The sequence below is a fragment of the Cheilinus undulatus genome, linkage group 8 (assembly GCF_018320785.1).
Source record: "Cheilinus undulatus linkage group 8, ASM1832078v1, whole genome shotgun sequence".
NCBI classification, from domain to species: Eukaryota; Metazoa; Chordata; class Actinopteri; order Labriformes; family Labridae; genus Cheilinus; species Cheilinus undulatus.
In genome coordinates, this window is record NC_054872.1 from 51511891 (window position 1) to 51523810 (window position 11920).

Sequence of the window (11920 nt, forward strand, 5' to 3'; positions counted from 1 at the left end):
TTGTGTAGAAAATGTGCTTTGTTTGTTTTGCCTGGACAGACAGCAGCAGACAGTTGGAGTTATGTAATGTCCATTTGAAGGGAGCAGTCCAAAGGAGCAGAGGGATCAGGTTGAAGCGGGAAATCATATTAACGGTTTTAACACTTAAGAATCGTTTATATTTATCGTTTGCAATTTATACGTGTAGATGACAAATATTATTGTTAGAAACAGTCGTGAAGTTGATGATTTTGTGAATCGTGTTTGGGTAGGGGATTTATTTTGATTAACAGTCCCCCCCTCCCTGTAGCAGGAGAGTTGGTACAGTCCAGTACGCGTCATCCATTGTTTACAAATCGACTCGGGTTGTTGGATACTGCCGAGCGGCGTGGTGAGAGCAAGGAGCAGCCCGGCGGCTCTCATTCATTACCAACAACAAAACACCGACAAAAATCAACCGACAGATTCTCCGCCATCATGCCGTGTCGGAAAGAGAACTACATCTTTCTGGAACAGTCCGTCACCGTCGACTCCAAAGAAGTAGACGCGCTGGTGACGAAAATCGGCGAGGCGCTGCAGCTCCACAACAACAGCGGCGGCCATCAGAAGACCGTGTCCGTGTCAATGTCGTGTCTGCACGGGCTCACCGGCGGCACAAACACCGGGGTCAAACCGGCCGGCGGCACTGGAGCTTCGGCGCAGACGCGGAGCGGCTGCTGCATGCGGCTCAGGAGCAAAGGACACCGGGGGAGCAGCAGGGCGAGCCCGTATAACATACCCGGGTCTAACGGTGAGCAGGACTGGGACCAAATCAAACCGTGGAACAAAAAGAGAATCACCGTAGAGGAGGATGACCCACACCGCCTCCTTCAGGAACTAATTTTATCCGGGAACCTGATTAAAGAGGCCGTGAGGAGGCTGCAGTTCTCCGCCGCAGACTGTGGAGATTTCCCCAAGGCGGCAGACAACGTGCCGTGCTGATAACGTAACGGAACCGGGGGACGAACACACGCTCCTGGGTGGATACGACACTTGGGACTGTTCACGCGGACTGTTTAGAATAATATTTCACAGGACTGGTAGCTATGTTTTCTAATTTCATCAGTTTTTCATCGAATTGTCTGGCCATAGATTGTACCCGTAGATGCCGCCATGACCGCTACGTCTACGTGTATGTATCTGTGTATCCTCGCGAGCAGTTAGCAAAGCTAGCTGACTAGCCACCCGGCTAATGAGCCGTGTTGTTTATGTTTGAATGTCTCCTTGTGGGGTCAGACGTCCGGGCTACCGACGAGGTTTGAGCCACTTTAACGACCTTTTTCATGAGCAGAAAGGGAGATTTTCACCCAGTGAAAGCCAGTGCTAGCAAGCTGCGGTGTTTGAATGCGAAAATAACAACACAAGGCTGATTTATTAAGGTGGAAAATGGAGTCCTGTGATTCCGGAACAATAGGTTTTCTTTTCTGACTAATGGAGGGCAGGAAGTGCTGGCTTATTCATTTCTTATTTACCACTGCATCCTGGGATTTGTTCATGTGTTCTAGGGGAGGGGGGTTTGCTCATTGCTAGCCATTCCCTGCTTTAGCAGACCATTAAAATGGGGGTTGGGTGGTCTAGTAGCCCATTTTTGTTTACAATCTGATGCTGTATGGGCTAAGGTTGTCGATCCATTGATACCCTTTTGATACCACGTGACAAACAATACAGTCTCTGCTATTTTTAGCGTCTAGAGGTACTAAAAATCCCTTATTAGAAGACAGGCTTACAGGAGAGGAGTGCATCCAGCAAATGCACAATCAAGCACTGTCTGAATTGCACTCAGCAACATTTCAGTATTTAACATGTATGCAGAAGTCTGCCTGCACTTTCTGATAGTGGAAAACAACATTGATTTCCTTTGACTTCTGTTTTTCTTGCCATGGTAGCAAAGAGGTATCAAAATAATCAGATTTCTTTTGGTATCTTTAAGTGTACTAACTTGACAACCTTAGTTAAGAGAATAGAAAGGAATTGCTCCCTCTTTTCTCTCATTTCAAGCGAGGTTTGTCAGTGAGTTGTCCCTTAACAGCCATCAGCACACCCAGCATAAACCAGAAAAATGAGAGTAAACAATTATTTGATATTTTGCCCTTTAAATGCCGCCTAAATTCATCCTGTGTTCTCTCAGGACAACTCGCTGCACCTCTGTCCACGGCAGCTCCACATTTCTCTCATAATATGTCTTTCTGTGTTGGGGATCATGGACATCAAACGTGGAGAAGTGGGGGCATGGGAAAGCAGAGAAAACACGCCCTTTTCCCACAGGGCTTTGGGTGATGTGTAACACTTTGTTTGCAATGCTTTGGGGGGAAAAGGTCGGCTGTCACGTGACAAAACTTTTGTGGTGCTTTCACCTTTTTGGAATTCCGACGGGGGAGTTCCGTCTGTGTTTTTTTTAAGTGTTTCTTCTCTGTGTAAAGAAAAATCACCACGATTGCTTCGTAACGAAGTATCTGATAATGTTCCTGAGTTTTCAGGGTTCTTTATTGTTGTCTTAATAAACTCATTTTTGTTTTTCCAGAAACTTCTGTGGAGTTTTATTCCTGCTGAGTGAAGCTGTAGCCTTTCTAGAAACTTCTGTGTTGTTTTGACAAGAGTTTTTCTTGTCCTACATATGCTAATGTGAGCTGCTCGTGCTTCCTCTGGGCCTATGAGTGTGGCCGACATGGTCGTGAAGGACACATGCTCATTATCAGCCTATAAATACACCCCTCCTCCTCACCCCTCCACCCCTGGTGGATCACAGCGGGCAGGCATGACACCAGCGGTGAAAAACATGTTTTGCTCCGGTGGACTCAGGCCGAGCTGTGAGCCAGTCAAGGTCCTGCAAACACACGCAGACATTGTTTATGGCAGCTCCCTCTGCTGTCGCTGCTCGGCTACTGAGCGTGTCTGACTGTCGTCATCTGTCACAGCAGCAGCAGCAGATGGAGCTGACGGCAGCAGCTGACATCATGTTTATGCTCCCTGTTTGGGTGTTTGGCCTTCAGATGATCACAACAGGTCAACACACCCCATTAATAAAACACAACTCTGCCTCTAATAATAGATATCTGTCAAAATACTTCTCTTTGTGCAACCCTTTCTTACCAGAGGTAACACAGACACAGAGATATCTTCAAATAATAAGCACTGTTAACAAATAGAAAAGATTAACCCAGTAAATTAGAGCCTTTATGGCAGGGGTCATCAAGTACATCTGCACAAGGGCCAGATTTTGTAGTGACAGAAACTCTGGGGGCCGGACTTTCACCTAAACAAAATGAAATAAAGATTTTGGTCTGATTGAAATATTATTGTTGTAGTATTGGTATTTTCTTTCAAAATGCAGGACATTTTTAGTCATTAACAGTGAGATCTATCCCTGTTATCTGTAATGCAGAAGGCCACAAGGAGACAGGCCTGACAACAGGGTGCCGAAACTCCTAGAGAATGGGTCTATAGTACTAGTATTAGCTCCTTTTTGACACTTTAACCCCTTTTTGATACTTGTTGCCCCTTTCACCCAATTTTTTTTTTTTGCAAGATTTGAACCCATTTTAACCACCTTTCCTGCATGTTTTATCTCCTTTGTTCCACTCTTACCCATTTTTGCCACTTTTTAACCCCTTTTCCTTTCATGCTGCATTTCATTTAATTTTTTTTTCAACAATTTTTGTAACTTTAGAACCAATTTTTGCCACTATTTAACCAATTTAAAACACTTTTCCTGCATTTTTTAAAAACTTTTTGCAACTCTTATCCAATTTTGCCCCTTTTCTTCTATTTTTGCTACTCTTTAACCCCCTTTCATTGCATTTTTTAACACTTTTTCCAACTTTAAAACCAATTTTTGCCACTTTTTTCCCTTTTTTTGATACTGTATGCCTCTTTAACCCGATTTATGCCATTCTTTAACCCATTTAAACCACTTTACCTGCATGTTTTATCCCCTTTTTGCCACTCTTATCTATTTTCGTCACTTTTTTACCCCTTTTCATGACTTTTTTGGCACTTTTTTTGGTCATTTGTAACCTGATATGGCCCCCGGGCCGCCAGTTGATGATCAGTGCTTTATAGTCAATCAAATGCATTAATAGAGCAACGGTTTTCATACTTTTTTGGCCAAGGCACACCTAAGATCAAATCTAAATATCAAGTTACACAGAACCCATGTCTAATTAAAATATTACCATCATTTTACAGCACTGATCATCAACTGGCGGCCCGGGAGTCAAAGCTTCCTGTCTGGCCCCCCAAGGATAATTAAATCCAGAAAAGGAGAAAAGGAAGATGTGGTTTTAAGAGTATCCTTTGGCTTTAAATCTCTGCAGCTGTTATATCCAACCTCACAAACAATTAATATTGAAGTAGTTTTAGAATGACTTAACATCTGAACTGTTTTTACTGAGATTTACTGTCATAATTACATATGTAGGGGTTAAAGTTGGCAGAAGTTCTGATAAAATGACCAGATAAAGTGGTGAAAAAACGCTAGAGAGTAGCAAAAACAGGTGATAAGTGGCAAAATAGGCTGTGGATTGGCACAAAGTGACAAAAAATAGTAGAAAAAGTTGTGAAAAGAGGATAAAATGTGGCCCAAAAAATGGTAACATAGGAAAAGGGGCAAGAATTGGTTACAAATTACAAAAAATAGTGAAAAAAAAAGTAATGAAAAGGGGTTAAAAAGTGGCAAAACTAGATAAGAGTGGCAAAAAGGGGATAAAACATGCAGGTAAAGTGATTTAAATGGGTTAAAGAATGGCATAAACTGGGTTAAAGAGGCAAAAACTGTCAAAAATAGGGAAAAAAAAGTGGCAAAAATTGGTTTAAAAGTTGCAAAAAGAGTTCAAAAAATGTAATGAAGGGGGTTAAAGAGTAGCAAAAATAGAACAAAAATGGATAAAAGAGTGGCACAAAGGAGATAAAACATGCAGGAAAAGTCGTTAAAATGGGTTAAAGGATGGCAAAAATTGGGTTGAAGAGGCAACATTTTTTTTATATTTTATTTGTGCTGAAATGAGGGTTGACAGTTTATGGTTAAATGTTGACCCTGTTAGGCCCCCAGGTTAGACCTGAATCCAGAATCCGGCCACAGATTAAAACCAGCTGGTTAGCTGGTTTTAATCTGATGGTTAGATTACAACCAGCAGATTCCAGTTTTAATCTAAACGGAAATCTGCTGGTTTAGATTGCTCCATGCTCCCATGCATGATCGATACGACCAGGCGGCTTCAAAGAGCGACAGGAACAGCAGTTTCTAGTTTTATAAACAGATTTATAGTATGCTGTCTTTCATTGTTTTATGCAGTCTCCTTGCACCTTGTGTCTTTTCTCATCCGGAGTTTTGGTATCCAGGAATAGTTGTGTTCCTTTCAGTTTGTGGGGCTTTTTTACATAATAATGCTGCAGCACAAAGACGTCCTGTGAGTGAGTGTTAGTGTTTTGGCTGTTGAGAGCTGGTATGAGGGGGGGGGGCTCCAATTGGATGAAAGGAGGTTCATACTTAACGCCTGCAGCGATGTGGTGCTCTCATCAGTCTCTGTGGTTGGGTAGGGGGGTTGGAGGTAGAGTATAACATCAGCAATGTCACTACCTGACGCCTGGGTCTGTTGAAGGTTTGGGTTGTGGTGGCAGCCAAGGGCCATGTGGAGGGTTATATAACAAATCAGAGGGCCTTCATTACCACGGGGGCTGTCTTCAACGAGCACTTTTCCTCTCAGTAGGGCACACGAGTCTGGAGCTCATCTGAAACTTGTGCCCATGAGTCATAAAGACAGGCCCACCCCTGCCTCTACGCATAGGTCCTCATCATCGTGGGGGGCCTTACTTTGAGTGTTTTATTCTTCTCCCTCTCTCTGAGCAACAGTCCGTTGTTTGTATGATAAATATGATCATGGTAATGCATGTACAGTGTTGACCAAACATATTTACCTGGCCGTCACACATTAGTAAATTAAGCCCAAAGCTATCTTTTTTTGGAAATCGGTGCCATCAATGACCGATTAAGTGCGTGCAGTGTCCACTCACTCTCCCTCCCTCACTCCTATTTGCAGCACAGAAATTTTCATCACGTCTGTCCCTTAAATTCCCCTGTTATTCTGCAACCTCTCTTGTTTAACATCAACTTCTACCATCGTTTAGTTTGTGAATTTATGATAAAACTTAATAAAGTTCCTGCGTTGATTCTGATCAGGAATTTCTTGACGCCGTCGACTTCCTCACGCAGATCAGCTGTTTTAAAATCATATCGTTGGTATAAATGAGTAGAGACAATGTATGTTTGACGGTGATTTAAAAAAAAAACAGGATACTGATAACACTGAAGAAGAAAGCCAGTGACGGAGAGAAAAAAGAAAAATGGATTAGCTGCTGTGTGAGGGAAGGTGAGGGGGCAAGATGGTTTATGCTAGTTTAATTTTGAGGAGAGGACCCCAATAAAACAGATCGCTTATAAAATTGAGTTATTTTATGATGAAAATAATTAACCCATTAATTAACCCTTTAAGCGACAAAGTTGCAAAATTGCCACAAGCAACATTGCTGAATTAAACAGGCTGTAGCTGCAGATATGGTACCTAATATTGTTACCACTTTACACCAGGAGAGCATGAGTAACTTCAATCCCAGCAGCATTTGTGACTGTGTTTCTATTCAAAGTTTTGGAGAGAGAGTGTTTGAAGACGCACTTCCAGTCGAGGAGACGAGGAAACGGTAGAAGTGGTTGTAGTCGGAGTGTAAAAGAGAGAATGAGAGCAAATTGTAGTGAGAATACTCACAATGCTGGGAGGAATAGTGGACTATTCACCCCTGTGACGATGACGTTCAGTCATCCGGTAATAGCGGTGCATCAGAGCCACAGTGACTCTGTGTGCCATGAGAGTCCACCAGCAGCACGTACCGAAGCAGATGCTTTTCCTCACGGTAGCCGGGGTGGGGACATGGTGGGGGTTGCAGGGGCGGTCAAAACACGAATATTGACGGAGGTAGTGGGAATAAAAAAAACACAGTGGAGGTAGGGGCAGATGTGGTAGAAGCAGTGGCGGTGGAGGCCGCCTGGAGACTTCAGAATATGCAAATTAGACGAGTGAATTTACTCCCACCACAAACTTTGGGTCATACTGAAGATTTTTCTCATTTACAGTATGCCTTTATCTCTGACCACTTTCAAGCTACAGCCTTTTGAAATCTTGATATCACAATTGAATATTTTCTTGAAAAAACTGTTGCGTCCAAAGAGTTAAAGGGGCTCTGTGTAAGATTTTTGCTTTAAAACTTCCCACTTTTGAGTATATAATGGTGCGCACTTTATCCCGATGTGAAGAATGAGGCTCTTTATGTCTTCCTTGTTTGCCTCTATAAGCCTGTGGAGTCATTTCTCTGTGAAGAATCCGGGCCGAATTTTCCGTGAAATCTCAACCGAAGTGACATCAGGTACTACGTAATGCGTGCACCCCCTTGCTCTGTTTATACCTGACAACGGCGTGTTGAATGGAGAAGGCTGCTTCCACGAGTAACTGGCTAGCTCAGCCCAGACACCCACACAAACTCCACGAAAACATAAAAAAACACTAAGATAGTTTTACCTGCTGAAGCCCGTCAAGCTAAAAGACAGTGTGGCCGACACGGGGAGATCGAGGATAAATATCGGTGGAGCATTTGAGAAATTGGGGGAGCTTCACTCGGCGCTAGGGATAAATACCGATCCAGAGATGGCCGTCTTTCTGTTGAAAAGGTAAAGCATCACTCTGGACCATGAAATACAATGCAGTGTTTTATATTGTATAAACCATATGCTACATCACGTTAGCTTGTTTGCAAAGATGCTATCCAAACAACGAGAATGTCACATTGCTCAGTGTTTTCTGGATAATATTGCATCTTTTTCTTGCTTCCTGGCACTGGACTCAACTTACTGAGTTTATTTTTTGATACTGAGTTCATAAAATATCTTCAACACATGATGTCAGCTATCTGATATCCGTGGTTGAGGCACCATTATCAGAGCTAAGCAATGTTGGCCCTGTTGCTTCTGCTCTAAAACGCGTCCCATTCAATACACTGTACATATTACACACGTAAAAAGACAATAAATTTGATCAGTGCTGCACTAAGTAGCGTAGTTGTTCATTCGTAGAAATGGTCCCGAAAATATCGTCCTTTTTTAATCGCCTCATATGAACCAATATGTAATTTTGTGCCGTGTCCGCACTAGAGGTTCAAATATACTTTATTAATTTCCATTTTTAGTTGGTGGAACTTTTAAGTGTTAATTCACTTACCTCCTCTGTATACATGATGCCGGTAAATCACCTTGGTCTGCGTGTGTATCAGCTGATAAACCGGAGGCTCGTTCATGAGCAAGGAGCACGCCGTCGTGGACAAGCAACACAATGTTGTTGTAGTTCGCCTAATGGCCGGCGGTGTCGCTACACTGATATTTTTCTAAATCTTGCATAGAGCCCCTTTAAAAAAGGACAGATGGAAATCAACATTATTTTTATTATTGCAACAAGGAATGTGATCATTAAAAGCATGAAAATTTTTGTGACTTTTTTCAGATTAAAATTATTAGTTTTGCTTAAAGACAGGTCTGTGGTAGTTTTTGGTATGTTATCCTTGATGATGACTCAATTACAGTTAAGAACGTTGTCTCTTATATGCATCTAACTCAGGTTAAATTGCAAAGACTTTGTATTAATTATTAATGTAATATTATTTCTTATAGTTATTTTTGAGATAATTTTGCATAAATATTGTTAAATGAGCATGTTGAGGCAGTGGTGGTCGGGGGGTGGGGGTGGGGGATTGCAGTGTTGTGGGGCCTCATATCAGAGTCCGCTAAGGGCCTCACTTTGGCCAGGGGCGGCCCTGCATAAAGACCTCAAAACAGGCTTAAAAATGGTACTAATAACGGCATTTTTATGGCAGAGACAGACACAAGAGATGCTCACTATTGATGAAATATCCATTTTCCTGGCACTTAACAGTCTGATTTACTTTATACCACAAATTCATGGTTTCACTGTGCTTCAAGTGGCTTGGTGTGAAGACCTTTTGGGGCTTTTCATGGGGCTTGGGCCTTGTGGTTGGGGACTTTTTTGGATAATCAAAATCTATTTTATGCTAGTTTAGGCCTCGTCCACGCGGAGACAAATTCAGGAGTATACACTAAAGTCTTTGTGGTATCGGCGTTTCATCCACACGGAAGCGGAAGTTGGGTGACTGTAAACGATACTTTTTGAAAAAGGGTGCCAGAGTGCATAAATCCTGAAATGACTACCGTTTTGTCTCCAGGTGGACGGCTATCCGCATCTTTCTTGAAATGATTACATCACACACAGGGTAGCTCTCATAAGCCGCCTGTGCGGGTCCGGCCAAAACAATAGCGGACTACAGGGTTGTGCTCGTGCTGCAGAAGTGACTGAGCTTATTATGGCTTTTACAGCAACATCTGATGCTCCATTACCACCACTGTGAAACCCATACACCATATGTTTTTAAATCCAACGCAGAGAACAACCAGGAAGGCAACTGGAAAAAAGTTTGGGGCAGTTTTCTGTGTTCCTCTCTCTTTTAATGCATTTCTGTGGCAGCATCACATACAGGCTTGGCATATGCACTACAGCATTTTCAGTCGTTTTCAGCGGTTCCGTGGTTACACGGATATTTCCTGAAACGATCTCGTCTTTACGGAAAACTTTTTCAAAACGAAACGGCAATATATATTGTTTTCGTCTCCGTGTGGACGGAGCCTTAGTCGCTCTTTGCACCTTTCAAGTACATGTCTTCATCACAGACAGTCATTTAAGACATCTTTTATTTTATGCCCACCTTTAATAGCTATATGAGGCCCCAGGCTAATGACAAAACTGCCATTGGGTGCAGACTTGCTAAAACTAACACTGTATTACTGAAGGAGAAGCTTACAGAGCCAGAGAGCCATCCTTGAATGTACCTTTTTTAAACTTTGTATTAAAAGATGTGCAGTAGGCTGTCCTCTGTCCTGCTGTTTACCCGTCCTAAATAAGTGACGTTGTTCTGCAGGTTTGAGGAGAGTTTGAGTGCTGCAGTGTGAATCAGAGACAGAAACGTTCCTGACTGTGTGAATGAGCTCTGGAGTGTGGGTGGCAGCTTTATTCTTCAGGTCGCCCTCCCACTCAGAGCTTCACTGCATCCTGACGCAACCAGAAACACAAACACAGGATAAAAATAGAAAAGCTGCAGATGTATCTATGCACTCTCTCTCATTTCCACCAAAAACAGATAACTCTCTCCGTCTCTGCTCGCAAATCGAGTTACGTCATCTTAAACAGTGATGATCTCCACAAACCAGAACCAGAGCGTCTCTGCAGGACTGCAGGTGTAGTCAACTGAAATTTAGAAAAGGATGGGGGTATGATTATACAGTTTATTTGTAACACACTTCAAAAAATCTCAAAGAGCTGTAGAATAAATAAACATAACCATAAAGGTCAAAGAGCAGCCATCAGGCAGACATTAAGAATAATATTTAAAGAGTGAAAACAGTAAAGCAAACAGAACAATCAAGGAGGCATGAGACGAGTAAATGCAAACAGAGTCATGGGTTTGCTTTTTAAACAAAGCTCTATAGTCCTTTTATGGAATTTTTAACTGGCTGTGGCGCCCTCAGGTGGTCAGGAAGGGCATCCCACAGCTGACTGGAGGGCCCGATCGTGCAGAGTTTAGTCTGACTGTTGGGTCTCGACCACAGACTAGAAAATTCTGAACAAAGCTCAGGGGATGTCAGCTAATTGGTTACTGAAGGAGGCCTCTGAGGCCTGTTCATCACATCAGAGGTCATCAACACGTATGAAGGCCAGATTTAGTCTCAACAGACACTGCAGGGGCCAAACACAGATAAACTAAAGTAATACTTTTTTCTAATCAATTTTTTGTTTTATTAGTATTTTTACTTTGTGTGTATGTGGCTCTTAAACCTAAGTGGATGTTCCATCCTTGGCAACAACAGCTGCAAACGTTTGTAATAACTGTCAGTGAGTTTTTTACATCACTGTGGAGGAATGTTGTCCCACTCTTCTTTGCAGAGCAGTTTTAATTCAGCCACATTGGAAGGTTTTTCTGCATGATGGGCCTGTTTAAGCTCATGCCACAGCATCTCAATCAGATTTAAGCCCAGACTTTGACTAGACCACTCCAGAACCTTAATTTAGTTTTTAGTCCATTCAGAGGTGGACTTGCTGGTGTGTTTGGGATCATCGTCCTGCTTCATAACCCAAGTGTGCTTGAGCCTGAGGTCCTGAACTGATGGTCTGACATTCTCCTTTAGGATTTGCTGGAAGAGGGCAGAATTCATGGTTCCATCTGTTATGAATTCTTCGATTTTTAAGAAACTAGATTACTTTTTTCCCCACAAAAACCCAGTGAAAATTCACCCTGCTCGTTTAGGCAAACTTGGTGCACCTGAGGTGGCTGCTCCCAGCTGAGAGCTGTTGGTAATCTGCAGGACTGGGAGGCTATATAGGGAACAGGCTGCTGTTCAGTTTGGGTTGGGTTTTGAGTGTGTGAGGGTCAACCCCATCAGTTGGCGCTCTCTATTTGTGTTTGAGTTTAAGGAAAAAGAGATCATTTTGTTTCAGGGCTTTTGGTTTGTGTCTGAGAGGGAAAATCAAAACTATTTTATTTCACTTACCCCTTATTGGAAAATGGCTCCCACCTGGGGGGGTGTAACACATCAATAACAGGAAGTGGTCCAGGTCCTGGTCCAGACATCACACTGCCACCACCATGTTTGACTGTTGGTCTGATGTCCTTTTGATGAAATGCTGTGTTAGTTTGACTCCAGATGGAGCAGGGCACACACCTTCCAGAAAGTTCCCCTTTTGTCTCGTCAGTCCTCTGAATATTTTCCCAGAAGTCTTAGGGATCATCAGGATGCTTT

The 11920-nt window shown here is 42.7% G+C and overlaps 1 protein-coding gene across 1 annotated transcript; it reads left to right on the plus strand.

The window, feature by feature from the left end:
- The first annotated feature begins 362 nt into the window (after positions 1-362).
- LOC121512980 (glycogen synthase kinase binding protein) lies at positions 363-2541 on the plus strand. The gene has a single exon (XM_041792425.1). It carries the CDS (start codon positions 457-459, stop codon positions 958-960), a length of 504 nt encoding a protein of 167 aa, XP_041648359.1. The 5' UTR covers positions 363-456; the 3' UTR covers positions 961-2541.
- The last annotated feature ends 9379 nt before the right edge of the window (positions 2542-11920 follow it).